This window comes from Epinephelus moara, chromosome 23 (assembly GCF_006386435.1).
Source record: "Epinephelus moara isolate mb chromosome 23, YSFRI_EMoa_1.0, whole genome shotgun sequence".
Lineage (NCBI taxonomy): Eukaryota > Metazoa > Chordata > Actinopteri > Perciformes > Serranidae > Epinephelus > Epinephelus moara.
Genome location: NC_065528.1, coordinates 31,319,033 through 31,336,655, shown reverse-complemented (window position 1 = coordinate 31,336,655; position 17,623 = coordinate 31,319,033). Strand labels below are relative to the sequence as shown.

General features: G+C 39.4%; 2 protein-coding genes across 2 annotated transcripts in view; both read left to right on the top strand.

The window, feature by feature from the left end:
• Window positions 1-6,641, top strand: part of lrp6 (low density lipoprotein receptor-related protein 6) — a 63,330-nt gene extending 56,689 nt beyond the window's left edge. Inside the window, exon 23 of the mRNA XM_050036262.1 lies at window positions 376-6,641. Within this exon, the coding sequence (XP_049892219.1) occupies window positions 376-691 (316 nt within the window). The 3' untranslated portion in view covers window positions 692-6,641. The remainder of the gene's footprint in view (window positions 1-375) is intronic.
• Window positions 6,642-9,482: 2,841 nt separating this feature from the next.
• Window positions 9,483-17,623, top strand: part of tbk1 (TANK-binding kinase 1) — a 17,126-nt gene continuing 8,985 nt past the window's right edge. The window contains exons 1-13 of the mRNA XM_050036308.1: window positions 9,483-9,556; window positions 11,105-11,211; window positions 12,810-12,950; window positions 13,030-13,159; window positions 13,570-13,751; window positions 14,078-14,238; window positions 14,318-14,428; window positions 14,609-14,788; window positions 14,894-15,090; window positions 15,658-15,716; window positions 16,026-16,117; window positions 16,775-16,876; window positions 16,978-17,056. Of these exons, the coding sequence (XP_049892265.1) occupies window positions 11,125-11,211; window positions 12,810-12,950; window positions 13,030-13,159; window positions 13,570-13,751; window positions 14,078-14,238; window positions 14,318-14,428; window positions 14,609-14,788; window positions 14,894-15,090; window positions 15,658-15,716; window positions 16,026-16,117; window positions 16,775-16,876; window positions 16,978-17,056 (1,521 nt within the window). The 5' untranslated portion in view covers window positions 9,483-9,556; window positions 11,105-11,124. The remainder of the gene's footprint in view (window positions 9,557-11,104; window positions 11,212-12,809; window positions 12,951-13,029; window positions 13,160-13,569; window positions 13,752-14,077; window positions 14,239-14,317; window positions 14,429-14,608; window positions 14,789-14,893; window positions 15,091-15,657; window positions 15,717-16,025; window positions 16,118-16,774; window positions 16,877-16,977; window positions 17,057-17,623) is intronic.

The window sequence follows — 17,623 nt, the reverse complement described above, 5'->3', positions numbered from 1 at the left end:
ACGTGGTGGACGAGTGGGTTAAGCACAGGAATTTCACAGAGGAGGCCAAGGTTTGAGTCCAGTATGAGTCAGTCGGCTCCATCAGCTTTAGACTTAGCTGATTTATTTATTTTCAGTTTTTTGGATGTATAAAGCTGTTGAATGCACTCTATGGCTGGAACACCCAGGAATATATTTAATATTTACACGTGTGTAAGTCGCCACATCGGACAATTAATCTGAACAATAAGCAAAGTTTAAACATTATAATTTACGTGGTGTTTTGTTGCTAAACATCCAGCTGTGTCTCCAGAAGTTTCTCCACGTCAACACCAGTTTGATGAAACTGGGCTGTGAATTAATAAATCTTTCTTCTGTGGTGTTCCTCTCTCTCAGCTACCGGCCCTACACCTACCGCCACTTCGCCCCTCCCACCACCCCCTGCAGCACCGACGTGTGCGACAGCGACTACACGCCAGGACGCCGGGCGCCGCTCAAGTCCAGCGCCGCTGCCTCCGCCACCGTCGGCAAGGGCTACACCAGCGACCTCAACTACGACTCGGAGCCTTTCCCGCCGCCGCCGACGCCCCGCAGCCAGTACCTGTCGGCGGAGGAGAACTGCGAGAGCTGCCCGCCGTCGCCTTACACCGAGCGCAGCTACTCCCACCACCTCTACCCGCCACCGCCCTCGCCCTGCACGGACTCCTCGTGAGCCCCCCACAGTCCCCCTCTGCGCACAGCTCCACACCCCCCCTCACTGTAAATAGCAATTGTGCATATATGAGGTTAAAAATGGGAGACTGATGAAGAGGAGGAGGAGGAGTGACACGCAGGACGAGAAAAGGAAACAAACGGGAGCTGCAGAACATTTGTACATTGAAAAAGAGAAAAAGCATATTTATATATTTTCTATACAGTGTTTACTGATGATGCCATAGAGGTTTGTATTAAGAAATTTGTACATTTTTTTAAGAAAAAGGTTTTATTAAAATCATCACAAATATAAGTTGCCTTAAACCAGGAGAAAAAGAGGCTGAAGGACAAAAAGCACACAGCGGGACGTTTTAACTTATCTGATGCCAAATATGAAAAACATCTACAGGAGAAAAAGAAGAAGAGGAAGAGCGCCCCCCGGATGCTCGGCCGGCAGTGTCTGTAGTTACCATGTAAACTGGAGAAAGGCCCGTGTGAGAACGTGGTACTGGGTCTTTCATTTTTAAATTTACCTCCTCAGTTACGAAACGGTTCGTAAGATCGTGTCTGATGCGGAGGTGAGTCATGTGACCAATCAGGAAGCAATAACACGACGAGGCACATATTTATTACCCGATCAATCAAAGCAGGAGCAGCTCTGAGAGTGACAATGAGGCTGCGGTGGATCAGACAGCAAGTTTGATAAAATTCTACGGAGGCCCTGAAGTGACAAAATGTTTCAGAGACTTTTCAGGAAGTCTGAAGACAATCGGCCTTCTTGGTTTGTTTTTGTGCGCTAAGAACAAGAGATGTTAACGGTTAATTAGCGGGCATATTTTTGACCGTTACTCATGTCGTCTGTGGGTTAATTCTGCTGCTCTTCAGTTTGTGGGCGCTAGCTAAAATGGCACCATGCATTAAGCGATTACTGCCAGTGACGCCAACTTGACCCAACTGTGTTGCTGTGGAAACATTGTGCCCACCCTCCAGTCTCCTCCCACGTCACCCTGGTGAGTAAGCGCCTCAATTTTGAGCTGCAAACTCCCTTTAGCATCAGTTAGCTCTGTTAGCACCGTTAGCAATGACAGCACAGCTAGTGGTGCTAACAACAATGCTAATTGGGTTACGCTGCTCCAAATGAAACCGCTTACTCATGACGTGAATTTTCTCAGTAGGACATGCTCCTGGATCAACATCCCACATCGCTTTCCAGTACCATCACTGCAATCAACCAATCACAGCCCTCTGACATCATCAATGTGCTGCTACTGTGCTTCTTTCAAACTACCTTTGTGCTTCATCAGAGCTAAGCAAGTCTTTCAAACTGAAGTTAGCACACCGAAACAAAATCCTTCTAAGCCACTGCAGGGTTAGTGAGTTGGCTTGCTAAGTAGGCTGGCTATGCTAACACGTAAACTTGCCAATAGACTAGAATATCAGCAAGTAGGTTTGCTAACCAGGTAGGCTATGCTAACGAGTGAGGATTTAATAAGCTATATAAAGGAGGGTAAATGTGTTTATTGCAGTTAATTGCAACTGAAAAATGATATAATCCACACTCTTTGTTAGCGGACAATATTCTAGCCCATTGGCAAGCTTACTGTTAGCATAGCCTTCCAAGTTAGCAAGCTAACTCGCTAATATTCTAGCCTATTGGTAAGCTTACTTGTTAGCGTAGCCCACCTAGTTAGCAAGCTAGCTCGCTAACCCTGCAGTAGCTTACAGGGTTTTTGTTCATTACTGAGGATTTTGTTCAGTTTTACTAACTTAATTTCGGAAGCTTAGCTCTGAAGAACCACAAAGGAATTTTAAAAGAAGCACAGGAGCAGCACACTAATGATGTCAGAGGGCTGTGATTGGTTGATAAAAATGTTGGTCCAGGAGCGTCATGAGGAATGTTGATTCAGGAACATGTACTACTTGGCAAAATCACGTTGTGCTTGGAGGGTAGCCACAATGTTTCACATACTGAAATAAGCAGCTCTGCTAGCTAGGCTAACGATGGCTAACAAGTGGAGACCGAAGGGTGGGCTGTGAGCGCTGTGCTTCACGCAGCTAGCTGGCTGTCCGGAAAGGTCGCTTGTATTTGACATCATTTTTTCTATTTTTGTTTTGTCTTTTAAAATTAATAGTCGTTGGCTATTGAAAGCAAAATTAACCAAAACTGGCATCTCCACTAGAAACCAGTTCTTGCGTTTGTCCCCTCGGGGCCTCCATACAGAACACTAAAACATACATTATCCACTAGATGTTAAAGATCAGATGTCACATGACTCACGTCCTCCAATCATCGTGATGTTCAGACGGGATTTAAACCAAAACGTACGCTTGTGTTTCACATGTTCTGTTCTCGTTGAGATGCTCGACTGCAACTTGTGTGTTTGTGAGTGAATCGACCCAAAGCTGCACAGCGAACACATCAACTCTTTTCTGTTTTTAGTCTTTGTGGAGGACGCAGCGTTTCCCACCATGAACACGATCTTGTGCCTGACCAGTTCCACATCTTCATTACGTTTTTTTTTTTATGTTGTTGTTACTTTGAGGAAAAAAAACACAAAGGAAACCAGTGCCCACTAAATGCTATATAGTATTTTTGTACCACATATTGTGTAGATAACGTATTTATAAGCTATATAGAAAATCATTGTAAATCTATCCATTGAACTCTTGCAGTACTTTTCATTCCGTCTTTTTTTATATTGCCTCATTATATTTTTCTACAGAGTTTCACTCAAAACGTTCGGCGACAATCTCAGATCAGAAGAACATATCCAGGTTTTTAGTGTCTGTTCATGTTTGAAGGCTGTTTGTGCCAAAAGAATCTGTAAACAAAGTGGAGGCAGATGTTGGGACCAGAGGTGAAAACACGAGGCGGCTGTTGCCTTGAGTCAACAATCAGTTTTGTTTTTTTTCTTTTGTAAATCTGTTTGTGTGTTTGTGCTTCTCGTGACGACCAGAAATATATTTTTCAAGATAACCCGTTGCATCATCTGATAATCGTCGTCACGTTTTAACTTCCTGTCGTTCAGTTTCTCGTTGAGCTTCTGAGAAAAATAACACCAGCATGAATCTGACAATCTCAATGTTTTACACATCGCTTTTATTATTTCATCAGTCCGACGTGTCTGTGACTCCATTTTTAAATATCATATCATTCAAAGCACAAACAAATATCATCTGTCTTAATGAGACATTTTAATTAAAAAGAAATTCTGGATAAAATTCTGGAAAGTGAGAATTATCCAAGTCAAATAATGTCGCTGTAATGACACTGTAATATGTAATTTTTTACAGTGCAGTGACGTTACCGGCAATCGGAATATCAAATTAAAATATTGCTTTTGTGAACAAAAAACACCAAATATCAACGACGATGTTTAGAGCTGGGTGTCGTCATAAAATCCTCGATACAAGTAAAATACAAATCCTCTTTTTCAGTTTTGGCACAAATATTAAATACCATTTCATGATCTTTTACTTTAAGGAATATATTAAAAGAAAAAGAAGATTGAATTAAACCGAAATTCTCAAATATTTTGGCACAAATGTACATGAACGGGAAAAATATGTCAGTAACCGAAAAACATATAAATATTCATGTTTGATACCCAGCTCTAATAATCAGCCTTTACGTGTTTTTTTGTTTTATTTAATTGAAATATTTGCGTCATCTTGTTGAAATAATAAAAATAATTCTCACTCTCTAAAGACAGAAAATGGCAGCTGGTCTTTATCAAAAAAATATATTTGATCCGAGAAACAGAATTATTCAAAGCCAACAGAGTTCTGCGAGATATTTTTGGTATCTTGTGCACACAATTTATTAAATGGTGCGCATACAAAACAATAACTGACATTATTTTTTTCTTTAATTTATCGTCTTGGCACACAAATTATTTATTTGGCTGTAAAGTAATTATTTTGGGTGCAAAGGTTATTATTGTCTTGACTGCAAATAATTATCCTGGGTGCAAAAGTTATTGCTGTAGTTGACAAATTATAAATTTGGATGCAAAAGTTTTCTGTAAATATTTGAGTAGCAGTTAGTTTGCCGAAGGAAACTTTTGCCTTATAAGGTAGTTGTAAGAATTAATATTTTGTGTGCACAAGGTATAAAAAAAATTATATTTATGGACTTTGGCTTTGTTGATTTTCGACTCTGTAATATGTTTTTTTTTAACAGTGCAGTTTTACTGTGCAGAAAATCTAAAAAGTCTAATTTATCTGAACAGAAACTCAAACCACCAAACACCAGTGACGACTCCAGTCAAACCTGGGCCAGATCATGAGTCCATACACTTTTGGCTCTCTGCTGCCTCCGTACATCTTCCGCATCTGTCCACATCTGTCCGCTGAGAGCTACCTGTGGTACAATCACTGCTCGTCTGCACATCCAGGTGTGTTTTCAGGCACATTCACATCAATCTATAAGAATCATTGTTGGGAGACGTTCTCATTCTCTGACTGCACTTTACAGGACCTTTTTTTTTTTTTTTTTTAAGTTTGTTTCTGGTACAAAACTTCACAGTAAAGTTGTTAAAGGCGGACGTTTGGTTTGTTTAGAAGAGTCCAAAAAAAAAAAGATGACGGAGACCTTTTCAGATTTTTATCGTCTGGTCGGTGTTGGGAACGTTTTGGTGAATCGTTCCCTCGCTGTGCTTCTTTTATACTCTCAGTTTACCTCATGTTCCCTGGGATTAATAATTTGTACCATTTTTAAAATTATAAATCAAACTCTTTTCTCTTCTGAGCATTTTCTGTCTCTGCAAAGAGTTTTAATGAGCCAAATAAAATCTGTAGGATCACAGAAAAATGTGTATTTAGCTGTGAAACAATCTTTGACGTCTATGATATGGAATATATGGAAGGTCAGAGATGTCGGAAATGTTGTGTTTAAGATTTAATGAAACTTTTAAATCTGAAACGTTAGAGTGACAAAACTATTAATTGTAGAGGACTTGGTTTATTTAAAAGGTACAAATTAATAATTTGAGGGAACCAATAAAAATCAAGGGTACTAATTATTTTTTGAGAGTATATTTTAAAAAAAAGCACATTAAGAATGCTAAATCCTGATTTAAAGGGCTGAGTATAAACTTTTTTGTTTCTAGAAAAACTCAAATTTCTCAAAAGCTAAAATTTAAGTAGTAAAAGAGAAAATTCAAACAGCCGTAGGAGAAATCTGTCCAATAAAATATTGTTTAATATTTGCTAGCGATGTACTAGTTTTGTTATTTTTGGGGCATTTTATGTCTTTATTTGCTGACTGACACATTTATGGTTGGCTTGTAAAACTTGAAACAATTTTTTATTTAGAAATTTTGATTGAATTTTGAAATTTTTAACTTAAATCAGGAACTTTATGATCAACGTTTGATTTTAACTACCTCTGTGTTTTGGACACATTTCGCTCGGTACAAGTGTTTCCGTTCGATACTCAGCCTTATTAAACAGATTTGATAATAAAACAATAAATTTGCGTGACACCAGAGAGAAAACGAGACAAATCAAACGTGTGAATCTGAACGTGACGTTAAAACAAACTGAATTCAGAGTTTTGGACATTTTGTACAAAAGTGACGAAGGTGGTTGAAAAGGGTCAAAGAACGTTGAAATGTAAAAAGATTGATTCATTTTTATTTTTTTATTTTTTTTAAAGCACTTTTGTCTCCAGGTTTTTTTAATCGGAGGTTCGACAGGAAAACAGAAGTTCTTGTTGTCGTTTTTTTTGTTGTCCTTCATCCGTTCTGCTCTCATGGTGCTCTGCGAGGACGAACCAACGTTGGGTTCGTCGTGTTTGTTTAATTTCCACTAACTGTACGTTTTTATACGACGACTGCTTTACCTGTAAACCAGAGTACCAGATGGACCTGTACAGCCCATCCAGCTGCCACCATAAGCTGTTGTAACTCATGAAATGCTGATTTTTTTTCCTTTTTGTTAAATATAAAGTGAGTGAACTTTTAAAATGAGTGTCTGTGTGATGATTTATATTTCAGGGGAAGGGTGCGTGAATTTATACTAAAAAATGTTGCAACTACTGTTTCGATTTAAATGTTCTAATTTATGAAAAAATTTAATTGCTGTTACAAAAAAATAAATGCAATATAAATGTGCATTTTAAATGTCAAACAAAATCTAAACATTTCGTCCTCAATTTTTTAAGTGTTATTTAGAATTCTCAGCTCATCAACAAAACAAAGAGCTGTTATCTTGACAAGACAACACATTTACCCCAACACATAAAACAAACAAGCTCAACCTCAGTATGTTAATTTCTGATTAACTCAAATGAAAATGTTAAATATGAATGAACACTTATTAAACTGAAGTCACTGATTTACAAGAATTTGAGTAAAAATTTAAGATTTTCATTGGGGTTTTTTTATTTATTTTTTCTTGTTAAACTACTCAAACTAAACTTAATTAAATTTTATAAGTAAATGACCTGAAAAATTAATGGTTATATTCTGATTTTTGTCTAATGTTACAAATACCTTGGCCTTTGGTTGGACTCGTCCCTCTCCTTCACCACCCACATTAAGCACTTACAGTCAAAAGTTAAAGCTCGTTTGAGCTTTCTATATCGCAACAAGGCCACCTTCACCCGTTCAGCCAGACACACACTTGTCAAAATGTCCATCCTGCCCATATTTGACTTTGGCGACACCATCTACAGGATGGCATCTCACTCTACCCTCAGTAAATTGGACCCTCTCCACCACTCTGCCATCCGTTTTGCCACAGGTGCACATTTTAGTACTCACCACTGTGACTTATACAACCTAGTAGACTGGACATCCCTCCACACCAGACGACTCCGCCATTGGCTTCAGCTCATTTACAAAACCATACTTGGTATGACACCTCCCTACCTCTCCTCCCTCCTGCACCTCTCCCACTCTGCCCTCAATTTAAGGTCCAGTAAACTCATTAAACTCTCCATCCCCAAAGCCCGCACAGTCTTTGGACGCAACACTTTCCGCTTTGCTGCAGCTAATGACTGGAACACCATTCAAAACACCCTCAAACTTACCGTCCTCACATCACTCACAGTCTTTAAACAAAATTTGCAACAAATTATAGTTGACTCTTGCACCTGTTGAGTAGGCCTACTTGTCATGTTTGTACTGTTTTTCACCTTTATTGTATTGTATTTATTAATTGTTTATTAATTGTTTATTGTGTATTTTATATAACTTTATTTTTTATTTTTAGCATCCACTCCCCCTCTCCCTCCAGAGAGCCTTTGCTCTTTGGTTCAGGCTGCATTTGTAAATAAGAATTTGTTCTTAATTGCTTGCCTGGGTAAATAAAGGTTAAATTAAAAAAAATAAAATAAAAATAAATAATGCGTCAATAAAAACTAAGCTGAGATGCTGAATTTAAATATTAAATTCAAAACTTACAAAATGCATTCCAGTTTTATTGTTATTTCTGTTGCCCAGCAACCAGAAAAAGAAATAGGATAACTTTTAACTAACTCAACTATTTACATTCCCAAACCTAAAATGTACACAGTGCAGAAACAAGCTAAATCTCTTAAAATATTACTTCACCTGTGCAATGTTTTTTGTTTTATTAATGTATTTATAAATGTTATCCTCATTATCTTAATTTAAATAAATCAATAAACATTCATATTTATCATAAAAAGAAATAGAATTTTAATGGTGTCAACTTCAAATGACAAAATATACAAATATAAAATATAAAACATGTCCGTCCTCATTATGTTAATTTGAACAAATTTCTAAATTTAATACCTTGAAAAAGATCAATTTTACCTTTAATTAACAGAATAGAAACCAAGGCAGCAATGTTTTGTATTATTGGGGTATTTATTTATTTGTAAGAATCATGTCACCCCTCATTATCTTAACTGAAATCAATAAATTTGAAATCTTAGGAACAAAAAATTGATTTTTAATGGTCTTTAAAAAACTTTGAATAACAAAATGGACACCAAGGCAGCTTTGTGTTTTTATTGTGTATTATTTATTTATTTATTTATTTATTTGTCATTTGTAAGTATCATGTCATTCCTTCTTATCTTAATTTAAACAAATCCATAACTTAAAAAAAAAAAAAAAAAAGATTTTAATGTTTTTACTTTGAATGACAAAAGGCAGCAATGACTTCTTTTATTGTGTATTATGTATTTATTTATTTATTTGTATCTGTCAAACATTCCAGCAACAACATACAGGTAATAAACCAAACAAAAATTACCCATAATTAAATTTGAAAAACGAAAAACGTAAATTAGAATAATTAAACTAGAATAATTCAACACGACAGTAGGAGCAAAATTTATATGAAAACAGACACAAATTATTTTTCTACTGTATTTTTAATACTTTTTAGATAAACGTTTTAACTTATTTCCACAGTCTAAAAACTTAACAGTAACCGTTATATTTGTGAGTTTCTTGATGTTTATATTGCAGAGTTGTTATCGCAGTGTTGAATAGATGTGTTATATAAACGGGCCTGTTCCACCTCACTGACAGGTAGGTTTTGATTCAGGTTTCTGTGCAGCTACCGTAATAACTGGTAACAGCCAGGAGTGCGCACAGTTTGGCATATTTAGCTCCTCTTGCCAGGTCAGTACAAACTGTTATTCTGCTACAAACTGACGTGACAGCAGGTGGGAGGGGTGAAGAAGATTAATTTAAAACAAAAAACCGAGCGCTGAAAGTTGTTTATATACCTGAGTTAGAAGGTAAGAGCTGCGCATATTTTTTAACCTGCCTCTGCTCGTCTGAGTATTACGATACTTTCGCCACGCCCTCTTTTACTACACTCTGTGCGCTGATTGGCCCGCTGCTGTCATGTGGCCAGGAAACAGCGGAAGAAGAGGACTCCGCAGCAGAAAAGAAAGGTGAGGAAATAAACAAAAATAAAAATGACTCATTTTAAACGAGAAAACACGCAAATATAATTTGTTCACCGTTACCGGTTTGTAGCTCGGCGTGTTAGCTCACGGACCCGGTGTCGTGTTGCAGATATACGGTCAGTTTGTTTGCACGACGCGGGTTTAAATGATCGTGTTTTTAGTTCCGATTTCTGTGACAGTCAGCGTCCATGTCTGCCGACTGAAAGTGAAAATATAAAATGCACAACACGCTAACAGACACATTTACTGACATTAATACAACACACAGGAGATCTCTGAACCTTTAACTGCGCGGTGTGTTTATATATTAATGAGCTAATGTTAGCTGATGTCATTGTTAGCTCCTCATTAAAGATAATTAGGTGGGTTTGATGCGGCGGCTCGTGAATCCGCAGCAGCAGGTTTAGTGACATTAAATAGAATCAGAGCATTTTAATAATCTGCTGTATCATCGTCACGTTACGGTGAATTCTGTCTCTGAAACGGGAGTTTCCCACCTACGGACCGTGACGTCAAGAGCAGATTACGCGGTGACGTAGGGAAAGTATATAAACTTATAAATTCATTCATTAGTGTTTCTGGTTTTGACGTGAAAATTTGCAAAACAAAAAATAAAATATAGAATATATTTATGTAAAATAAAATAAATGTGGCATAAAATTATGATAATAATTTATGTTAAAAATATAATTAATAATTACACAAAATAAAATCATATATGTAAATTAAAATAAGAATGATGCAAAATAAAATCATATATGTAAAAAAATAAATGTGACACAAAATACTACTAATAATAATATATGTTAAAAAATATTTTAAAATTAAATAAAATAATATTTCCAAAATAATAAATAAATAACTCAAAATACAATCACAGGTGTAAAATAAATGAATTAAAATTACAAAAAATAAGATATGTAATATAAATAAATATGACAAAAAGTATTTATATTGGACACACAATTAAAACAATAAATATGTATAAAAATTAATTAAAAATAAAATATATACATTAACATAGGTTTGCAAAACAGTCCACCAATTTAAAAAATAATATATAATGTAAAATATCAGAGTTAATATGACAAATTGAAAAAAGACATAACTTAACAAATTATATAAAATGCATAAATCAAACAGTAAGTTAAATAAAATATAAAATATGTCAATTTTTATCTTATATCTGTTTTTTAATTTTATTACGTTGTATAGTAATATTTATTATATATGTACATACTTATAAAAGACAAAAAATAAAATAAATAATTATTTGGTGATTTATTGAGCTCATATGTTAGTCATCAGAAAAATAATAAACTATTTTGATAATCAGGTAATTGTTTAAATAATTTTCCGAGTAAAGCTGCCCTCACCTCATGGTTACAGCTTTGTCACTGTGATGATTTTATTATTTGATGCCACCTTTTGATACACAGAGATTTCAGCTGGTGTTGGAAAGTACAGAGGATTGATTTCCAGCCTGGTTGTCGATCACATCCTGTTATTGATGAGTTGTTTGTGTGTTTTCAGCATCACTTGCAGCCGTCAGGATGCAGAGCACTACCAACTACCTGTGGCTCATCTCCGACCTGCTGGGTCAGGGAGCCACGGCGAACGTTTACCGCGGCAGACACAAGGTACGACCTCACACCTGACTCACCTGAGCTGCTGCAGGACGGCTCAGAGCCAATCACTGAGCAGGAAGGTGTTTAAAGGACAGTCTGCATTTACAGGATTCAGTTTTACAGGATGCTTTACCTTGACTTTTCAGTTGGAGAAGCCAAAACCAAATGTTCCTATCTGGTTGTTTTATCCATAAAATATTTCTCAGCTGGTTTTATATTCAGTTTACTCTCCATCATGGTACTATACTATATCAGCTCATGACTTTTGTTGTGGGGTTGCCAGGTTTGATAGCATCGTACATGTACTGAAATAATATATATCTTTTAAAGATAGGGGAAAAGACCAAAGTCTGGTTTTAATTTCTGTGTTTTAAAATAGCCGTCTTGCACAAAATGCTCAGAACAAAAGCTCCTTTTCAGTGTTTTCATTTGACGTGTTGGGATTTATGTTCAGATCATATCGACATAGTTTCAGTTGATCTGGTTGGTTGTGTAGAAATCTGTGAAACACAACACGGGGGTGTTTTCCATCTGGCCAACATGGTTAGAGAGGTTGTTGTCGCCAAATGGGACGTCCTCACTTTCTAATTCGACTGCTGACATAGAAGAGACGGAGAGGAGCGTCTCTCCAGTGTCATGCTGAGGAAGCAGAAACTACTTTGTCTAATCTACTGTTGTGCTTTCACAATCCCGTCACATCAGCTGACCAATCAGTAAACAGATAGTAAGGGTGCTGTATTTTATAAAGCTTCCTCAGAGGAAACACATGTGGTTCCTCACTGAGAGCTCGAACCTCAGCCGATGACCGGGTCATGAGCCGGAGGACGGAGAAGTCCGGACGGGAGGAAGCAGAATTATCTGAATGGGAAGCACAGACTCTGTTTACATACGGAGAGGAAAAGATTCAGTGTAGGAAGGGCCGTGCTTCTGCTTTTTACATCCGAAAACTCAGATCTCATGTCAAAGATTGTGAGCGTCAGACGACACAGTTTGTGTTTTGGTTGATCCGAAAAAAAAAAAAGCCTTCAGGCTGTAAAACTGCACAAAGGGGGAATTTCCCAACACTTCAGACCTGAATCTTCAGAGTCTGAGGATCAGTCTGAACCTGATCTTCTGTTTGAATTTGGGATCACATGTCTCGTTTAATGTCGACGCCTCAGGTCTGTCGGGTCAACTCAGGGCTTTTACGCGGGTGGCGCCCTCAGAATTGCATCTCTGCTTTTTGCAGATGAGGTGGTTCTGTTGGCTTCATCACACCGTCACCTCCAGCATGACCTGGGGTGGTTTGAAGCGGTCGGGATGAGAGTCAGCACCTTAGAGATAGGGTGAGGAGCTCAGACATCCGGAGGGAGCTCGGAGTAGGGCCACTGCTCCTTCACGTCGAAAGGGGTCAGTTGAGGTGGTTCAACATCTGATCAGGATCCTCCTGGGCGCCTCCTGTTAGAGGTGTTCCAGACACGTCCCACTAGCTGGAAAGCGTTGCTGGGGAGAGGAATACTTTGCTCAGCCTGCTGCCCCTGCAACCCAGCTTGGATAAGCAGTCGAAATTGAACTGATGGAGTAAATCTTAAATATAATGTGTCTGACTGCATCTTCTTTGTGTTGAACAGAAAACCGGCGACCTGTACGCCGTCAAAGTTTTTAATAACCTGAGCTTTCTGAGGCCGCTGGACGTCCAGATGAGAGAGTTCGAGGTTCTGAAAAAACTCAACCACAAGAACATCGTCAAACTCTTCGCTGTGGAGGAAGAGGTCAGTGACTGCCAGATAAGACGTTTGTCATTTAATAAACATGTCTCTAACCTCCTCTTCATCGTCGTCTTCCTCTCAGTCTAACACCCGTCACAAGGTCCTGGTGATGGAGTACTGTCCCTGTGGGAGTCTCTACACGGTGTTAGAGGAGTCGTCCAATGCTTACGGACTTCCTGAGGACGAGTTTCTTATAGTTCTGCACGATGTGGGTCAGTGGGACAATTTGATCTTCTGAAATATCAATTTATGTTCCTGAATATTCGTTCAGACCGAAGTTTGGTTCCATCAAGTTTCAGATTTTAATCCTAATGAGGCCGCTAATCACTCAATCGAAACTTTATCACAGACTCAGGGTCCAGATAAAAGACATAACGTAGAATAAGTTGCGTACAAAGGTGCAATAAGAGTATTGACTCCTGCAGCTACGAACATTTTTACTTGATCTACACCATCTTAAATGATATTCTCTTAGCATCATTATGAGCGACTTGAAGTTGAACTTTGATAAATTCTTTGTGTTCTCGTTTTGTTGACCTGCTGTCAGAGATGGATTCAGGACGCTTACCTGTAGTGTTTCAGTGACTCTGATGTGCTCTCTGATTGGACGTTGTGTCTGCAGTGGCAGGTATGAACCACCTGAGAGAGTACGGTATCGTCCACCGGGACATCAAACCAGGAAACATCATGCGTGTGATCGGAGAGGACGGACGCTCCGTCTACAAACTGACAGACTTCGGAGCAGCCAGAGAACTGGAGGACGACGAGCAGTTTGTGTCTCTGTACGGCACCGAGGAATACCTGGTGAGGGAAAACACACCTGGGGCCTCATTTATAAAACTCTGCAGGGAATCCACCATGTGTACGCCTGCCACTGCACAGTTTCCTTTTATAAGTCCAAAATCAACTTGGCATTGTCCGCATGTAGACCAGCCTCATGCCCCGTCCTTTACACGCCCACATTCAACCATAAATTGTTGATGTGAAGCTCCTCATGTGTAGATAACAGAAACTTTCCTGAACTTGCCATAGCCTGACAAAAATTCCATCACAGTTTTCCAGGGGTCCAAGTTGACATCTTTAACTTCCTGCCTACCTCTTGACCTCTTCTTCATGTGTTCCCTGTGCAGCATCCCGACATGTATGAGCGAGCCGTGTTGAGAAAAGACCACCAGAAGAAGTACGGAGCCACGGTCGACCTGTGGAGCATCGGGGTCACGTTCTACCACGCCGCCACGGGCAGCCTGCCGTTCAGACCGTTCGAGGGGCCGCGCAGGAACAAAGAAGTCATGTAAGAGTGAGACGTGAGTTTGGTTCTGAGAAGGAGGAGGGAAGAATTAAAAACTGACTGAGCTGTTTGTTGGTCTCAGGTATAAAATCATCACAGAGAAACCGTCCGGGACGATCTCCGGACATCAGAAGTGCGAGAACGGGAAGATCGAGTGGAGCACGGAGATGCCGGTGTCCTGCAGTCTGTCCAAGTAAGACAACACTGTAAACACATGTTAGTGTTTGTAATAAATAATCAATTGGTGTTAAATAAATAGGAAGTAAATCAAACACGAACATATGTATCCACCGACCTATGATACCAGAATATATTGCATGTATATATCAGTAGTGATTATAGCCATGAACCGGACTCCGGTCTGATGTTTCAGGGGTCTTCAGAGCCTCCTGACTCCGGTGCTCGCCAACATCCTGGAGGCTGATCAGGAGAAGTGTTGGGGCTTCGACCAGTTCTTCGCCGAGACCAACGACATCCTGCACCGGACTGTCGTCTACGTGTTCAGTCTGCAGCAGGCCACGCTGCATCACGTCTACATCCACGAATACAACACGTAAGAGACACTTCACTGAAACATCAGTGTGGAGGATCTGTTTAGTAACAAAATCTGACTGTGTTCAGTGTGTCTGAAAGCAGCTGTTCCCTCATGTCTCCACAGGGCGGCGCTCTTCCAGGAGCTGCTGTCGCGCAGAGCCAGCATCCCGCTGCACAACCAGGAGCTGCTGTACGAGGGCCGCTGCCTCGTCCTCGACCCCAACCGCCAGGCCAAGACCTTTCCCAAGACCTCCAGAGACAATCCCATCATGCTCGTCAGCCGCGAGTCCGTCGCCACTGTGGGACTCATCTTCGAAGACCGTACGTAGTGCTGCACAGTAAAAGGAGGTTTTATTCTTTATTCTGCAGACACAGAATGATCCAGGATATCAGTACGATATTCAGAGAGCACGATTTACTTGATCAAACATGACCGAAAAACCTCAGAAATTAATTTCCCACTTTGTTTCTATTATTATTCGGAGCCTTGATTAATTAAGAGTTTGCATCATGTTTAATAAGAACCAGCTTCATTCCTTAACTTGAATTCCAGGAGGTATTTAAAGGTCTTAAAAAGTCTTAAATTTGCAGGCTCCTGCTGTCGTACTCTTTCTCTTTATTCCGAGAAAGGCATGTGTCTGCAAGTTTTGGAAAATTCTGAATCTTAAAACATAAAAATGAGCTGAAGAAGGAACAAAAACTTAAGTCTGATGTACAAGTGTATGGTTTTCTCTGTTTTTGGTTTCCTGGGTCAAACCACCCAGCAGAGTTAAGTTTCTCTGTTGTTCAGTTTAGTCTGTAATGCCTAATAAAACAAACTCAGAAAGGTTTAACGTTTCGATGAACTCAAAGAGGAAAAAAACTTTTTTTTACTTTTTGTCTTCACAGCTAGTCCTCCCAAAGTTCAGCCTCGCTACGATCTCGACCTGGACGCCAGCTACGCAAAGGTACTTATTTAACACAATAATGTGAGCACTGTGACGTCTCAGATGATTGACATTGACATTAGAAAGTGTCACATTTATCTTCTTCAACGTTTGCTTTACTTCCTGGATTTTTCCCACATGGAAATTCTGACTAATCAAGAGCAGCTTTCTCACACAAGGCATTTGATCTGGTCCTCTTGTAAATGCTGCCGTGAGAACACGAACCAAGGATTTAACGAATGTTACAGGAAGTTTTAAACACATTTTTTCCTCGGGGAATAAGAGCATGATGTTTTTCTCATTGACAGTCCTGTTGTTGTTGTTGTTCAGACGTTTGCAGGTGACGTTGGACATTTATGGAAAACTTCAGAGTCTCTGCTGGTTTATCAGGAGCTGGTGCGGAAAGGAGTTCGAGGTTTGATGTAAGTTCTGTGACGGCTTCCTGCTGCTTCGTGTGTGTTTTCCCCTGTCTGTCTGTCTGTCTGTCTGCTGGGACTTGCAGGTCCTGGTGATCGCACAAGGTCCAGTCAACCCACAAAAAGAAGAGTGTGAATCCCCTCTACCTTATCTGCCTATCCAAATCTATCTAACACTTAACTCATCCCTGGTCTTCATGCAGTGCCGTCAACTCAGTCGTCACTTTCTACAAGCTCATTCATTCATTAAGCCAATTCAACGACTTACTGCCTGCGTACTGGACCGGACGAGCCCCCTGTTTGTCATGACCCAGCTCAAGGGTCTTCTTTTAATGTCTCCTGACTGAAATATTACGCAGGCAGACAGGTCAGCTGAAGGTGCGTCCACCCAGTGAGCAGATGTGTTTAGATTTAGCTCACTTCCTGTTTGTGTTCATGAGGTGGATCAGAATATAAAACCGTGCCCAGAAACCCTGAGATCAAAGAAAATAAAAAGGGTTTAGAAAAAAGCTTGCTGTAAGAGAGCAGGGTCAGAATCTTAATTATAAAAACTTAGAAATAGTAAATGATAAAAGCATCAACCAAAGTCTTTCAAATATAAAGCATATGTCTTTCAGCAATAGATTAATCTGTGCTGATGAAAGCGTGTGTTTGTTTCCCCAGCGAGCTGATGAAGGAGGACTACAGCGAGATTCAACACAAGAAGTCTGAGGTTTTCCATCTGTGTAACTACTGCACTCAGATCCTGGAGAAGACCGAGCAGCTGTGAGTGACTCACACTCAGTAACAGACATCATGTAACTGCAGTGTATCAACAGTTAACACGTGTCAGATAACCACAGCACCTGTTGTCTCCTGTCCCGCAGGTTTGAGGTGCTGATGCAGGCCAACATGATGTCATCAGAGTACGACGAGATCTCCGACATGCACAAAAAAATTCTCAGAGTGAGCGCTCGCTTCATTTGTTATTTTACATGTTAACTTGTCTGTGGTCGAGAACTTCACCTGTGTGTATTAGTATAGTCACTGTGAGGCTAGCAAGGCACTGATCTGTGTGGTTGCTAAGGCTTAACTTCATGGTTACTAAGGTTACCAAGACGGTTAGGGTGGTTGTTAAGGCATTAGTATGGTCACTGTGTGGTTGGCAAGTAAGTGGTTGCTAAGATAATGGTGACTGCAAGGGCTGGTTGATATGAATGTGAATATCGTATTAGGCTATATCGCAATACACGTGTCGATGTTTTCGCTGTGAACTTGAAGCTTCCAATCAACAGTTGTTGTTAGCAGTTAGCACGAAGTTAAACTGTTGCCGCTGCGCCTTTAACCCTATGGGCCCTAGGTGTTTTTGGGGTATTTTTACTGCCTTTACTTTTAAGCTCATATCACAGTCATTATAAAGGCTACATACACATGCTATATCTTGGACAATCTGGGCTAACCAGATTTGCCATCATTTCATGTCCTTCTATGTGCCTGTATTTTATATTAATTTTTATATCAATGAAAAAAAAA